Source organism: Mesitornis unicolor, unplaced genomic scaffold (genome assembly GCF_000695765.1).
Source record: "Mesitornis unicolor isolate BGI_N332 unplaced genomic scaffold, ASM69576v1 scaffold9815, whole genome shotgun sequence".
NCBI classification, from domain to species: Eukaryota; Metazoa; Chordata; class Aves; order Mesitornithiformes; family Mesitornithidae; genus Mesitornis; species Mesitornis unicolor.
The window spans coordinates 37,379-54,218 of NW_010187891.1; the positions used below are offsets into that span (position 1 = coordinate 37,379).

Here is a 16,840-nt window from a genome sequence, read left to right on the forward strand (position 1 = left end):
ATCCATCTACATTCCCCTTCTATAACCAAGGGCTTGATCCTCTGAACCCCTCTGCCATGCAGGTCCCCATTCTGTACCTGCTCCCTTCCTGCTTGACACCAGGGAGCAACCACGCAAGCTTGAGAAGCAATCTCCAGCTATGGGGCAATGAGGTACACCTGTACACTCTGCAGCCAGGAGATGTCCAATTAAGCCCTTCACAGAAGCTTGTCCTTTGAAAATAAACAAATGCTTATTCTAGCATGCTCCACGGGAGAGGTGCAATGGTGAAACATATTTCAAAGCAGGCACAAAATGAAGAGTCGATACTGTGATCCTGAAAAATCAAATCTCCTTGAAGAGAGAGGAGTCAGGGAAGTGTATGCTTTGGCAGCAAGGCAGTCACATCATGAATTTCTAGAGGAGTAGAAAAGAATAAATCTCACTTGGACACCAGATACCAGGTCTCACAAATGGTGTTTAAAGAACATACTGAATGATGTGAGCAGAGAAACTCATTTTTCAGTCCCCACCATTTGATGAATCAAAACGAAAAAGGTTTGTGATTACAACTCGATAAAAAAAAACTTCACTAACACCTTCCAAGAACATCATATTTATATTTTACAAGCTTTTTTTCATTGCATCTCCCCATTATACATAACGTGCTATGAGCCCCAGGCAGCCATGCTGGGGTCTGCCAGCCACGAGCTTGCTGTGTTTTCCCAAATGGATTAGCAGCATTAGCAGAAACACATGCAAAATCATCCCATACCTATGACACTGCACTTTGCATGGGGCAAACACACAGCTAATGTGGCACCCAGGGATACCAAAGCTTTATATTAGGTTAAGAATTAAAAACCTAGCGCTTTATGGGAGCTTAGTCTAATTGGTTAAATGAAGGTGGTCAAACACTGGAAGAGAGGCTCAGAAATGTTGTGGGATTTCCATCTTTGGAGATTTTCAGAACTGGACATGATCCTGAGCCACAGCACTTAATTTTGAAATTGGGTCTGCTTCGAGCAGTGGGCTTAACTAGATCATCTCCAGAGGTCCCTTCCCATGTAAATTATTACAAGATCCATTACACAGCCTCTGATAGGAGCTTCAAATTATGTCTCAATTTTGGTCTTTTCAGAGGCTTTATCAGAGGAGAGTTTGCTCAACTATGACAGCCAGACTGATTTACTACACTTAACTTATAAGCTGAAAGACAACAGACAGAAGTGAAGTAAAATATGCTATGATGTACATCAAATTGGATGAGATGAGGCAGAAAAATAGGGAGGGATTGCTAATGCAGATTAGGAGATCTGCACACTTGTTGAACACTCAACATTTCGTACAGCAAAAAATAGATTTACGTGAGACAACATGGTTGATATTATGTCTGAGCTCTGCTTTCAACAGGAGCTTTGATTTTAGTCTTTAGTTATATTTGCTCTGCAGGTGGTAGCCTGCAGTAAAAGGAACAAAATCTGCAGGGTACCAAGCATCAGCTGTCTCCTAGCTGAAAGGAAAAGTTTCAAATCATGGAAAGAAATGCCTTTGCTACAGCATTTCTACAAGATCCGAGTGTTTGATACTGGCTTAGAGAAGCAGGTGGGCTACAGCCACAAAGAGCAATAAAGAGGTTTTTCTGGAAGAGATTAAACAGTGACGGATAAAACTACATTTTCGTTTTGAGCCAGTATCTTCAGATGTGGTCTCTCTCTTCTTCCCTCTCTTAGGAGGATAAGCTCTTACGAGGATGGCTCTCAAAGGTGACAGGGCGATGCTGACAGTGAGATGCTAAATTTTTTTCAAAGTTTATTTTCTTTGTTTTAAATCCTCAGTTTTCACCAGAAACATCTTTCCTGCAGAAGAAGGATCTACGTAGCTTACACAGTTTTGCTTTTGCTTTTCCTCCAGGGCTACATCAAATATTCAGCACTCTTTTACGGCTACTACAACAACCAGCGGACAATTGGCTGGTTAAAATACAGGCTACCGATGGCATATTTCATGGTTGGGATCAGTGTATTCGGCTACAGCCTGATGGTGGTTATAAGATCGTAAGTACAGCTAGCATTGCCCTCTCTGCAAAATCCACTCAGATGTGTCTCACAGCTGGGTTCCCCTCCATGGTCGCACCTCATGGCTCAGTCCTGCCTTGGCCAAATGTCAGGGGGAGTGCGGGGCAAAAAAGGCTGTGTACCTTTTGTGTTCACACACTTGGTCTCAGCATCCACCATCCCTGGCTCTGGTGGGCTGGATGGACCTGGGCAGTCCCTGACTCAGCCATGTACTCACATGGATTATTTTGAGCCTTCCCACCTCCTTCTCCAGCCCTCTTCTTCCTCCTCCTCTCTGGATTGCATTAACCCTTCTTCCTCCAACATTACTACAGGGCTGTCAAACAGGTGGATTTTGTCCACAGAGGAGTATTTTACTTACAGTAAAATTCAAAGGCTCCTTTTCCCCATCCTTTCATTATGAAAAGTCATCCCTGAAAGCCAATGTGAGTCACACAGATGATGCAAGGGGTACAGAAAAGAGCAAAATGCTACCAGACTGCTTTTGATGGGTGCCCAAACCAATCAGCAGAGTTCTACAATGGGACCCCAATCTCCATGCACCTGGTGCACTGTCCCTGGGCACTGGTGAGCCCTCTGCAGCATCCCCAGGGCACCGAGGCTGCAGCTGAAGCATCTCTCCCTGCTGGGATGGTCCCTACAAAGCCAAAAATAAAACCCTCTGTCTCTCTCTGGAGAGCACTCTATGCAAAGGTTACCCTTCCTTTGCAAGAAAGAATAAGCCCATGGATTTGTATCATTTATGAAACAGGCCCTATTACTGTGCAGCAGAAGGAGCCTCTTGAGCCTTTGGCTGGAGTGGGACATGGGGATTTGCTGTATATTTGCCATGAAATTGCAGCAGCTGTTGTCTCCCCTTCCTTAAGACTGGTGCTAGGAACTAGTGGGAGTTACAGAAGGATTTCAGGGAACAAATAATAGAGAGAGAACAGCAGAAGCCATATCTGCTCCTATGCTGATTAACAAGAATAATCCTTTTTCTCTCCCTGCATGGTTTGCTGCAAGCTCTTTGGCTCCAGCATTGTGCAGCTTCTGAAATCTTACTAAAACATTGTGTTGCAGTGGGTGTATTAGACAGCACCAGTGATTTTTTACTAAATATAACAAACTAAAGTTAGCCATAATCATATACTGTACCCTAGGACCCAAAAGCCCTGTAAATAGACTTTATTCATGCACTACCTGGTGGAAACAATCCTTAATCTGCTTTAATCACCTATGCTAGGTTTTTTTCTACATTACTGTCTTTAATGCAAGACCTGCATAGCCCTGAAGACCCCTTCTGGCAGTTCATTCCTCTTTAAACCTAAAGTCACACGGCACATGATAGACAGTCACATTCAAACCCCAGCAACAGTCACCTTACCCCTTCCTTACCCACCACAATCTCAAACCACCAGCATTGCTTTTCAAAGCTGAAGGACATATGGTGGCTCTGTGAAACACTCCCTGACCTTGTCACCGCACATCTTCTTGCACAGGATGGCACGCAATGCCAACGAAAGTACAGCAGATGGAGACGATGACAACTTCACTTTCAGCTGGAAAATGTTCACCAGCTGGGACTACCTCATTGGCAACCCAGAGACAGCAGATAACAAGTTTGCATCCATCACCACCAGCTTCAAGGTAACCCTAACTGGCATTTCTCTGTCTGCTGGTGAGGATGCTCCTAGCGCCTACATAGCAGAAGTTGAAGAGGAAATCTGGGTATCTGTACAGCATTTCTCTGTACAAACAGGGTATGGTGCTGAATCACAGCAGCTCCAACTCCTATGCCATGGGTCACCTCAACAACCTTCTTAGAATTTTTTTAAAAAAGCAACCCATTTCACTTCAAAGTGCAGTTCCCCAACCACGGACACAGCAGGCTGTTTGCCACTTGATGCCTTTCAGTCAAAGCAGGATGCCTGTATGAAGCTTAATTTGAACTTAATACAAACTATCAAATTCAATATAGCCAGAATAGCATGGGATTGCATTTCACAGGGTGAAAAGCCATCTGATGCTGCCTTAGGTTCAGTGCTGCAAAATACTTGCTCCAATTCTGTAAGCATCCTTGTTTTTTCAGGAGTCTATTGTGGATGAGCAAGAAAGCAACAAGGATGAGAACATCCACCTGAGGAGGTTCCTGCGGGTTTTGGCCAATGTCCTGATCATATGCTGCTTGTGTGGGAGCGGCTACCTCATTTATTTTGTGGTGAAACGCTCCCAGACATTTTCTAAAATGCAAAATGTTGGGTGGTATGAAAGAAATGAGGTAAGGAAACATTGTTTCCAGTTTTCTGCTGTCTCACTACGTTTTCAGGGCAAAGTAACAACTGCAAAGAGAGGGAAATACACTTATAATAAATTACAATAAGAGCCAATGAGCCTTCAGCGCTTACATCCCTGACCATTTTCTAAAGTATCTACCTGAAGTTGCATATTAATGCTTACAGACTGTTGCACTAGAAAGTTCTCTTGTTGTTAGAAATGTCCATGATCAGAAATAAAGCTAAACCCAGACTTTTATCATCCATCCTGAATAATGGGAATAAGATATTACAACCTGCAGAAAATTTTCAATTATCAAAAATTTTATGTGCCTGATTTTGGAATGAGAAGTTTAAATCCTGAAGTTTTTTTTTTTAAAAAAAAGTTTCAATCTATGGAAAGGCTTAATTTCAGTGTATATTACATTATAATGTATTTATATATATCAAAGCTAAATTAAATTCAAAGCCATGCATTTTCATAATTCCCTCAGAAAATATTAGCAAGATAGCACTTCCACACAAAATCCTTTCATTTGTTTCACTAAAACCCTATTTAAAAAGAAAAAAAATTAATATCTGAGACTTTCCTAGTGATAACTTGGGATCTGAATATGCACAGTTCTGGGTACTGTTTGCTCTCATAGAAAGAAAAGCATAAAAAAAAGACACTTGTGAGTCAGAGCCTGCCAGCAGCTGTACAGAGTCCTCTGCAGGCCAATGGGCACTGTAGGGCTATAAAAAATGATAGAGCCTGCAAGTCATGCCTGAGTTAACACTGACTTCCCAACGACCTCTTTGACCGCATCTTGCATCACACAGAGGAAAAAAAATATCAGTAAGACTTATTTTCTTGAGCTACAAAACTGAGTCCTTGACGTGCTTCCATTCAGACTCGTAATTGCCTATTGCAAAAGCGTGGAAAATAAACATTAGCATCGACTAATTATCTTTATGCACACAAGCCAAGTCTTGTGCTTCCTCCGAAACTAAAATAAGAACCTCAGAACTGATGCAAGCAGTACTGCGAGGGACTTGAAGAACCTAAATATTCATGAGTCTGGACTGACAGGGAACAAATTCTTCAGAGCTCATCCCTTTGAGATAACGGCAAAAGTGCTCCTGCAAAAGCAAGCTATGCAACCCAGCCCTGAAGTCTAACCCCGTGCTGCCTGCACACTAAGCAAAGACAGGAGCTGAGCTTGCTTTGGCTTCCTCTCCTTTATAAATCCTTCAGAAAGCTACAACCAGTTGCTAGCAGCCTCCGCTCTGCTCAAAGTAAAATAGTCGCTGCTGTTACTATTAGCAGTAATCTCATTTTCTTCATGTGACAGGTTGAAATTGTGATGTCCTTGCTGGGCATGTTTTGCCCTCCGCTGTTTGAAACGATCGCTGCACTAGAAAATTACCATCCCCGCATCGGGCTGAAGTGGCAGCTGGGGCGGATCTTTGCACTCTTCCTTGGGAACCTTTATACGTTTCTGTTGGCCTTGATGGATGATGTCAATGAAAAAGTAAGGGCTGCCACATTTGTTAGCATTGTCCAGATCTGCATTGTCCTGTAGCTAGGAGGGACTATCATCCCCTTTGCAAAAGGTGCTTCCTCACTCCCCAGTCCTCTTGAGCACTGGCTGCAGCATCCTGGGTAGACTCACCAACTACAGGGGTTTCCAGAGAGTCTCCAGCTTCTCTTTACAGCCCTGAAAAGAGAGCAGTTATTGTCTCCTATAACCACAACATATTAGGATAATTTGATTTTTTTTCCTCCATCTGACACTGTTTGCAATTTCTATTAATGCAGACCTTGAGGATATAGTTTATAATCCTTCTCCCCTGCCCTCCCCTCTTTAACATTATCCTGGTAGCGTGTTGCAGGCAGATAACTGCAGGAAAGGATAAATGTCTAACTGATCCACAGAAAAAAATAGCTCTGTTTTAAGCTGAGAAGAATTGGAGGAATCAGGGTAGTTTGCTCTGCACTGAAAAATGATGAAGGTGAGGAAGGAAGACTGGCTTCTCTACATGCAGAAAGCAGGCTGCTAGCTCCCCAAAACTCACAGTGCCCCGAGCTGCTTTTGATCTGGTGGGGCTGTGTCTTCTCTGATCCTGGCAAAAGGGAGGGAGTTTCAGCGCTATTTCCCTTTCCAGTGCCAGCACTGCAACTCTGTTGTAAACAGTTGCTTATATGTTGGGTGGTAACTGGTAGGGAGAAGAGGGGGAACCCAATACCCTGGGTCTCTCCAAACACATCCCATATCCTGATGGTTTTGGCTGGGGGCGTCTCTTCATTGCAGCTGGCTGAAGAGGATGTGGTTAAGAACATCACGCGCTGGACACTGCTTGGCCTCCACAACTCATCTGTAGGGAATGACAGCACTGCCACCCCACCTCCCATGGATCCTGCAGATGTGCCCAGGGGACCCTGCTGGGAGACAACTGTTGGCATTGTAAGAAATTCTGGGTGGTTTTCTAGGGGTTTTGGTTGACATTTTTAGCATTTCCTGGCACGAAGCATTTTTCACAAATGGCATCTCCTTTCTGACTCTCACATAGCAGCACCAGGGCAGTATAAATCCTTGGCCACAGTTCTCAAACTGTAGTGGTGAAACCCCCAGCTGGACATGCCCAGGGCATGCACAGCTCTGCAGCACTTCCCATGAAAATCACAAAAGGCCGGGTAGTCTGCAGCTATGCCTGCATCATGGTTTTGTTCAGATCACGACTGCATCTTTGAAGCAAACCTGTCTTCTCCAAACATTGCTGCGCTTCATGTTGCAGGGCGGCTTTGGAGCCCATGAGTAAAATTCAACCTGAGAACGTAGCCGAAGGGGACTCCTGGCATGTCCCAACCACTAAAACATCATGAGGCCATGGGGTGGGAGTAGATTTAGTCAAAAATAATGCCCCGAAATGCATGCAGCTTGGCCTTCAAGTCCTCAGAGTTTCACACCACAAACCCACCCTGCAACTTTCCCACTTTGGGCAACTTTCACCATGCACCGAGACATTCTGCAGCCAGGATATGCATGACTTGAAAAGCAAAAACAATTATTTATTGGCTGATATAGATAGCTAAGGCTTATGAAGCTCTGTGGCTACGCATTACTGTGTACACCCAATGGGTTTTCATCAGTCAAGCAGTTTTCAGTCAAGAGGGGAAAGACCAAGCACCACTGCTCTTCAGAAGGGGCTGATCCTCAGTGCAGCTGAGCTGTCATCCTCCAGATCCTCAGTTTTTCACCTCACACTTTTAAACCTTTTCTTGTCACTGTTTTTCCTTTTGAATCCTTGGGACATCAGCTATCCCCATCCTACAAGCATTACTTTTGCCTGCAATCTTACCCTTCTTGTCTTGCACATCTCCCCTCTCTACACTTCATCGCACCTCTTGTTTACAACTGAGCGATTCCCTCAGCAGTCCACATGAAGATTATGGAGCTGAGCCATAGCAGAGCGATGGACAATCCAAAGTACCAGAATTACTGCAGCATTAAGATTTTGCTTCTGTTTTATGTGCTGCCACAACATACAGTGCAGTCAGTAATACTAGCAGCAATGATCAGTGCTAATGGCCATAACAGACCTCCTGGTTTCCAAGCACAGAGGTGTAGCTCAGGCATTGTCAAATGTCTGAAAATAGGTAAAGATTTTGCACCTTCTTTCTGAAGGTTACTGTCATATAAAGACAAATAAATGACTTAAAAAATAGAGTACCAAATGCACTACTGAAACTATAGGAGCTAATTTTTTTTTCTTGTTTTAAATTGCAGGAGTTTGTAAGGCTCACTGTATCTGATATCCTGGTGACCTACATAACCATCCTGGTGGGAGATTTCATCCGAGCTTGCTTCGTCAGATTTGTGAATTACTGCTGGTGCTGGGACCTAGAGGCTGGATTTGTAAGTCAATGTCTTAATTTTGGGCCATTTGGTCAAATGCTAGATTGGTTTTGAATTATTCCACTGGTTTACCAGTCTTGTTTGATAATTTAATTGATGCAGGTAGTCTCTGCAACACTTCTTTGGATCAATTAATTCCATCCCAGAAAGAACGCTACAAAAAAGCAGTTCTCCCCCACCTCAGGACTTTATAATATGAAGCTGAAGTTAAAAAAAATTAATCTGCTTTTCATTCAGTCATTATAACCCAAGCTTCTGGACCCTTCCATACTTGGCTCCTTTTTCAAAGCCCTGGACCTGCCTTTTCCGTGCCTCCCCTGCTGGTAGGAGCATGCTTTACTCTCAGCACCATCCTCTGATCAATGCTGGAAGCTGGTGTTACTTATGCTGCAGCAGAGCAAGGAGCATTTCCTCCCCCTGTCACGTATGCATAGCACACCACAACACTGGACTCCTTGGTATTCTTAAAGGCTATGTTACCAAAGCAGCCAGTACTGGAGCTGCACAAATACTGAAAAAAAAATGAAAAAAAAAAAAGTTCATTGTTTCATATCAGTGTCCAAAACAGATGGATTCAGACAAAAATGGAAATACCTGGAAAGAATACAATTATATCGGTACACCAGCTGTATAGCTGTCACACTGGGAGGGTTTCCAGGAGGGGTCTGCACATGAGCAGAGAGAGTTTTTGCAGGTGGAGGCCTGGTCAAGCAAGGGCAGTCAGGGCACAAGCAGGCATTTTGCTGCTCATGGAGCTTTTCTGCATTTTTTCTAGGGGAGGCAGAGGATGTTTCTCAAGGTGGTTGAGGGATTTTGGAGCTTGGAGAAACCCCCTGGCAGCCGAGCAGCGTGCAATTGCTCCCATTGCCTGTGCTCACAGATTGCAGTCTTCTTGAAGCTCCTGGTTTCATGGCTTTCTGGCCATGTCCTCCTCTCACTTTGTTAACTGCCTTTGATTTTTTTTTTCCCACACTTTCCTCAAAACAACCTTTAAAAATACCACACGGGGTTTTCTTCATTCCTAAGATCTCCATTGTACGAATAGCTGGAAGTTTCTTCTGTCCTACAGTCACTCTTCAATGCACAAAAAAAACCCAAACCAACAAACATTTCCCAGACATCCATACTCCACATCTCAGGGAAATGTAAAAAAGCTACTTTAGGTCTTATTCTGCACTTCCCTCCCTGCTTTCCCTTGGTGATTTTGCACTGAGAAACAAACCTCATTCATCATCTGTCAGAGGATGACCAGACTAATATGCTCCAGCAGATCTGCTTTTGCAAATGAAGAGTCCAACCCAGGCCACAAGGAGCTCAGAAAGAGCAAAACAAGGCCCTTATTTATTAAGGCTGTTACTCATTACTACTGTTTATTTAATTTAATTTAAATGTTTAATCAGGCACCAGCACGATTGTATGTGTTTCTGTAATGCATATAGTGATTAAGTCTCATGTTTAACCTAGCCTTTCTCACACAGTAGCACTCAGGGCAAAGGACTGCAGGCACTGAGAGTTGTCTTTGTTTTCCTGTGGAAAAGAAGCCAATATTGGCCTCTAGCTAAAGATTTGAAGCAGAAATGGACTGGAATCAAAAGAACAGAGAGCAAAAAATTGCACCCATCCCTTCCCAAAGCTGTGAGCAGTCAGCAAGACTCTCACTAGGCTCCTTTCAGGTTTTCACCATGAAAGAAACATCCTAAATCTCAACTTTATGAACTGCTGACAGTATTAAGTACATACAAATTAGGTGAAAAACAGACACACCGCACAAGATATTTCAAATGTACAAGTGCATCACCCATCATTTCTTAGAACCATGTTTTCTGCATTGCAGTAAAAAAAAGGTTTTTTTAAGTAAATGTAGAATAAAAACTTTACACATAGTTTAAGCTGCCAAAAGTAATCTGAGTTTTGTGTGCACAAAAGCAGATTTATGTAGAAGAAACAGCAGATTCATCATAGGCAAATGTATCAGAATAATAATTTATAAAATAATATTGTCAATAGATTAAAGCAGCCTGTTCTAGACTCACACCATTAGCACCCACATCAGGTAGGCTCTCCATGTAAAGCAATATTTTATCTACTGGCTAGCACAGAGCAGAATGCCACCAGATACCCATCAGGTCATATATTCCCTTATATTTCTCTCCCTTTGCCCTCTGTTTCTGCTCTTCAGCAGCCCACTGTTGCGAGACCTGAGGACATGGTAGTATCTGATGTAGCATTTGCCCTGCAGCTTATTATTATCACTGTTGAAACATTCAGTATTTTAGCAGGGTGGAACTGTAAGTCCATGGCCAGATGCACCAGCTGGAGTTGAAAACCTAGTTCTGTGCCATGGCTCCTTTCCTTGCAGCTGGCTTTATAGTAGCAGGGAGAAGATACAGACACTGAGCAACTTTAAGCACCTCCGTGTATCTTTCAAATTTTCAGCAAACCAAGAGAGAAGCAGTAGCCCACAGTGCCATAGCTCCAGTTTTGCTTTCACCGTGCTGCTGCTGGTCATTCAATCAGTACACACACAGCAGGAGCCCTCACAGAAATCTCTTCACATCAGCTTTAAATAAGCATACTTATACCCAGCATCAAACAGCAGCAGGCAGCTCTACCAACAACACACTCTGTCTTTCCCCTTCCAGCCTTCCTATGCAGAGTTTGACATTAGTGGCAACGTCTTGGGTTTGATCTTCAACCAGGGAATGATTTGGTAAGGTATTTCCTTTTTTATTTTTATTTTTTACACTACTTAGAAGACCTCCAGTGGAGTTAGAAAGCTCCCAAGCCAGCTAGAATAACCTTTCCATTTTGGTTTCTCTGATTGTTTGGCTTTCTGTGCTTGACTATAAAAGTGGAAATTTAAAAATGCCAGCTTACTCATCCAAGAGGACTAGCAGCTGCACAACTGCAGCAGAGAACAATCTTGCAGACCCTGCCCCACTCTCACTTTTATAAGGTCAATTTTTTTCAGTGGTAAAAATGTATTTAGATGGTCCACATGCTGGGGGAAGAGATCAGAAAGGGGTTTGGGGGCACCACAAGCTCACACGTCAACACAAGTGTGGACATGGAGTCAGCTCAGCAGGTCAGGCAAGAGGGGCACACCCCAAAACTGCCCCAAGAGAGGGCAAAGAAGAGCTGTTCTGCCGTGCTGTGACAGCACAAGGGGCAATGGCAACAGCGCAAAGCACCCTCACCTACTCTGGGAGCAAGTTTTTTTTGCCACAGATGGGTAAGTTCTGCCCATTCCCCTACTGCAACATCTCTGCAGGCTCAAGGTGGTCTCTCCCTGCTGGTTACACTCACCTGGCATTTTCCAAGCTACCCCCAAGCAATTGCTGTCACAAACCAAGAATCTTTGCAACCACTGAGGTGTCTGAGATCTTGCTGGTCCTTAATGTATGATTACCATACCCTAACATGGATGCAGTTGGCATCTCACCCAGAGGCACAGGAGTAGCACAAGCCAGCCTACTCAAACTTTATTTGTGGTCAAACTTGCCACCAAATGAACACTTTTCCCATCTTTTGTAAATAAATTCTTAACAAAAAATCTTCAAACCTGTCAAAAAATAGCACTTGTCCTTCTCCTTTCCTTTTCAGGATGGGATCCTTTTACGCACCAGGGCTCGTGGGTATAAACGTGCTGCGCTTGTTAACCTCCATGTATTTTCAGTGCTGGGCTGTCATGAGCAGCAATGTCCCTCATGAACGAGTCTTCAAAGCATCCAAGTCTAATAATTTCTACATGGGGCTCTTGCTGCTGATCCTGTTCCTCAGCCTTCTGCCTGTGGCTTACACCATCATGTCCCTGCCTCCTTCCTTTGACTGTGGACCGTTCAGGTAGTAGCAAAACACTAAAAATGCCAGTTTTCAGTTCTGATACATGGGATTATTTTCATGAATGCTACCTGAAGAAGGCCTGGACTCCAGCAGAGATAGTGAAATGCCTCCATTCTCCATCTGGTTAATTCCTTAGCAATGTGAAGCAACGGGCCATGTCCAGCTATGGGCAACATGTGCCAATGAAAGCGTCAGATGACAGCAGGAGTGGGACAGCAGGATGCAGCCCCCAGTAAAGAAGAAATAGGAGCACCCCTAAGGCTTTCAGGAACATTGGAGGAGCTAAACAAGGGTCCAAAGCCTACTTCTAAGACCTTTCACAAAGTCAAGAACTCCTGCAGCATGAGATGTATATTATGTGTTGAATTTTGTTGGAAAATATCAGGAAAATTATAGATCTGAGCCTGAAGAGTTGTAGCTTTTTTTTTTTAATTAGGACAGAATCAGCACTGCAGAGAGCATTCAGTGGACCAGCCTAGCATGCCAATAAGGTCTAATTTGATTGAATAACACCATTTCCTGGGCCCACTGAGTCTGACTCGGCAAGGAGCCAGCTTGGAACAAATTGTTCCTGTAGATGCACTGGTTTAGGTTATCCACTTGCTAATGGAGAATGACAATAGAAAGCTGAAAGACTTGGAGGAGAAGGCAAGAGACCAAAATTCCCTCAGTTCTATAACAAGGACAGGTGTCAATGAGCAATGTCAGAAGATCTGACAAGAAGCTTGTTGCACGCACGCTGTCATTTGGGGACGACTAATCTGTAATGTGAAAGAGCTATTTCAATTACCAATCAACCCTTCAAAAGCCACTCAGCCTGATTCAGACCCTTGGCACAACTCTCAGCTTAGCTGAAAGTTCAACTCTCCTGGGCTTAAAGCAGTTGATGAAGCTGGTATATCATTTAGCCAAGTTTGTCTTTATTGACTCCCATCCTCAGGACAGAGTCCAATACTCTCCTGAGCAGAATCCTGCAAAATCCCAGGAGGCAACAAGCCTAAAGATGAAGAATAGCACTTGTAGGGTTGAATTCACAGACCCAGAGATGCTGGGGAGAGGAGAAGATAATTTATGTAATCCAGCCTTCTACAGATTTGTTCTGCTTTCATGCTGAATACTCTCATCTGTTTTATCAATCCAGTTTGAAATTACTCTTTCACTGGGTTTCCTATTAAGCAATAATCACAGCTTGCTATTTTTATTATTACTTAGCAGCTCTTCAAGGCAGCTCATTATCTCAGAAAGCCAGAATTTGCATATGGAAAATCATCTTTACCATGAAAAGGCCAAATTTAACAAGATATTGATCAGAAATGTATGGTTACTGCAAGCTGTAGGTTTTTATACATTTCAGAGGGGTAAATATAACTCATAAAGGAGCCACATGTGAAAATAAATGTGTTATCTCCAGGCACAATTTGACCCAGCAAAGATTATTCTTATAACTAATGGGGGGCAAGTGGGGAATGGATGGACCAATAGATAATTTTAAATTAAGTCATTCCAGTAGAATTCTTTCTCAAAATCCTTGGTGGCCAATAGCAAGCTGATGCTCACTGAAAAAGAAAGGAAACACGGTACTTAGCATAGTTAAATTAGTGGCTATTTCATCCTTCCAGGAAATACCTACACTCCTTAACTGTCCATTTGTCTCTCCAGTGGAAAAAAAAAGATGTATGAAGTCATTCAAGAGACCATCGAACTTGATTTCCCACTTTTTGTTGCCAAGATCTTCAGCTACGTGGCAAACCCAGGCCTGATCATACCTGCAATTCTGCTCATGGTGTAAGTTTTTCTTGCAATATCACATGGCTGGCTGGGGGGAGGAGGTTGGAAAAAATTGGTGGGATGTTAGTGAGATCCGGATACAGCTTCTGCTGAGATAATGGCCCGGGTGAGTGTAGAGACACACTCCCTACCGTCCCACAGCCTTGCCCAACTCAGTTTCCCAAAATTTAATTTTCTGACTCAATTAAACACAACCTTGTAGATGAAACATGTTGCTGACAGAGGACTCGTGGATATCAAAGCTGTCACAACTTCCATATGAAAAATTTTCAGTAGCCAGCAGGAGATAAATGGACAGTCTTAGCCTGATGCGCTGTGGGGAAGCAATTTCTGTCACAGCTGGTGGCATTTACAGCACTGCCAAGACAGGGCATTCAAAAATTACACATTCCATAAATACAAAGAGGTGTTCTTTTGGTTTGGTATCAGGTTGTGTTTTTTTCTTTTTTTTTTTTTTTCTTTTTTTCTTTTTCCATATAATACATCCATACTTTGTTTCAGTGCTGTAAGATCATTTTAGCTTTGAAACCACACTTAATCCCTAGCACCTTCAGCAGCACTAGGACTTCTACAGTTCTTTTTTTCTTTTTCTTTTTTTAAAAGAGATATTTTTGGCATTGTTCTTGAGATTTCCGTAGCTATCAGAATGAGTGGGAGAGCTGTGGCCAAATTTTGTAGGCAGCTTTGAACATTCCAGACTAAGCAGTGGAGGACATGGAGAGGGCTGGGGAGCAATTTACATATGCTTCCCTGCTCTGACTCGTCCTTAGGCATCCACACGCATTGGAGACGTGCCTCTGGGCTGCTCCTGTACAGCTGCTCTCGGGCACTGTGATCCTTCATTCTGAATAGGTTACACTGAAGAAAATGCCATTAAATAAAATGCAAGTTCCCATGTTACAGAGTTTCATATAGAAACAGCCTAAGAAAAATCCCAATTAAACTGAAAATGACCTGTCATTCCTTTATATGCCTCGAACTACTTACTCATTTTAACCTAAATAAAAATGATCAAATACTGTAACTTGTGCAGACAGATACTACCCTCAGAAGAATGAGATCAGGTACACACAGGAGACAAAACTCTCACACTACATCCGCAGTATGGCCAAGCATAGTACTGAATTCTTAGTTCTGTTCCTGCAGGCTTCACAGTAGCTCTAGCAGATGCAACCACAAACATGAGATGAAGACTGCAGAATTAATCCATCCCAGATGGATGATCTTTACGGAAAGGCTGCAGATCAGGTGTATGAGGCTTTGATGCAACCCAAAAAAAAAACAGGTGGTGAGAGCATGGTAGATTTTTGAAAATAACAAGGTTTTTTCAGTGACAGTCTCCTGCCCTTTCCTCCACTGACAACTGGGACAGGGAACAGCACAAATACAGTTTATCTGCTAAAGAGAGATCTTTCATCACTCCTTCCAGTCTGGGCTATTCCCACACCACAGCCTCTCCAACAGTTTCTTTTCCTGGAATAATCTCAGACAAAATCATAGCTACCATACAGGGATGTTTCCTAAGGCTCGTGCCTTTTTCTTATCTCAGAAACTTTTCAGTTGAGGGAATCACATTTAACAAGTCCCCAGTTTCCTGCCTTATCCCTGAAAGTCTTCAGCTTCTACTGCTACTTCTGCTGTGTTGTAGACAGGTAGACGTGGTCAAGCTGGAGTTAGTCCTTACACTGATCCCCATCCAGCTTGCCAAGAGATTCAAACCAGGGAAATATAAAAGCTTCATTTGGTCTTGATGAGCAGAGAGCCAGCAGCTCTCAAAAGTAGCAGGCAAGGCGACCTACAATGCAGTCAAAATAAAAAATAGCCTCTATGAAGAGCAACGGGTGGACTGTAAATGGACAGGCTATCGATTTTGATGACAAACACACACACAAAAGAAGTGTCTTCTGCTTCTATAGACTGAATTAAGTAATTTTCTCTAGCCATCATAACCCCTTCTTTTTCCAGGTGCAACCCAAAATGCCTCTTTTATTTATTTCTGTTCTTGGTTTCCAGTCTTAAACAATGATGGGGTCCAGAGGGTAGCATAGGTGCCAAACTTGCTGTCCTGTTTCTAGCTGCCTGAGGACAAGGGAAAAAGGAAACAAAGAGCAAGAAGCAGCAGAGATATTGTGCACACACAATATCTAGGCACATAACCTAATTCCACTTGGTTCAGGAGCAGGATTTCAAGCCATGGCTTGCTGAGCTTCCCCACAGCAGCTAGAAGCGGCCTACTGAACCAAGAAGGAGAAAACTAGAAACTAGAAACTACTGTGCAGGCTTGAGAACGACAGTGACCCACACTGTCCCCCGACAGATCACAAATACTGAGTTTGGGGTTAATACTAGGCAAAACAAAGCAAATGTGTTTCCTCTAGACAGACCTCTGCAAAAAGCCTCAAGAAAAGCCATCCTAAGTGCCCTTTCCTGATTTCTCAACTGGAAACCAATATGCTGGTACATAGAGCCTTGCTGGACTTGCTGTGAGGCACTCTGCTGACAAAATTGTCAAGCCTGGTCTGATGATGCTGAACCTGGGCTGGAACCACACAGGCAGGTTACAAACTGTCAGGAATTTTTATTAAAAAAAAAAGAAACAAACAAAATATTTATTTTTTTTTTTAGCACAAAAGAATTTTCTACCTTAGTTTCAAAAAACACCACAACCAACTCTATAATGGTGAACTGAACGGCTGGTGCTTTTCCTAGGAATGGCTCAGAATCATTGAGCAGATGATGTTTACTGTTTAGAAGAATAAAAGCACTCTACAAAAGCAGGAGGAGACATTTTTGACAACCAAAACATTACTGGCTGGCGGGTGGCAGCGGTGGTGAAACAGTCCCAGATGCTTGGGCATGTTTTCAACCACGCACTTCCCTGTGCACCAAAGGCGAGCTGTCAGCAAGCCCTCTCCAACTTCACTTACCTTTCAGTTCCTTCCAGAGCCTGACACAATTTTGCCCTGGCTTTCCCATGCCCTTTTTGCAGAAGAAGGTA

At 43.2% G+C, this 16,840-nt stretch overlaps 1 protein-coding gene across 1 annotated transcript in view; it reads left to right on the forward strand.

The window, feature by feature from the left end:
• Positions 1 to 16,840, forward strand: part of TMC2 (transmembrane channel-like 2) — a 31,707-nt gene that overhangs the window by 10,656 nt on the left and 4,211 nt on the right. Inside the window, exons 9-17 of the mRNA XM_010185622.1 lie at positions 1,894 to 2,036; positions 3,539 to 3,686; positions 4,129 to 4,317; positions 5,647 to 5,826; positions 6,607 to 6,759; positions 8,083 to 8,211; positions 10,854 to 10,921; positions 11,815 to 12,054; positions 13,714 to 13,839. Of these exons, the coding sequence (XP_010183924.1) occupies positions 1,894 to 2,036; positions 3,539 to 3,686; positions 4,129 to 4,317; positions 5,647 to 5,826; positions 6,607 to 6,759; positions 8,083 to 8,211; positions 10,854 to 10,921; positions 11,815 to 12,054; positions 13,714 to 13,839 (1,376 nt within the window). The remainder of the gene's footprint in view (positions 1 to 1,893; positions 2,037 to 3,538; positions 3,687 to 4,128; positions 4,318 to 5,646; positions 5,827 to 6,606; positions 6,760 to 8,082; positions 8,212 to 10,853; positions 10,922 to 11,814; positions 12,055 to 13,713; positions 13,840 to 16,840) is intronic.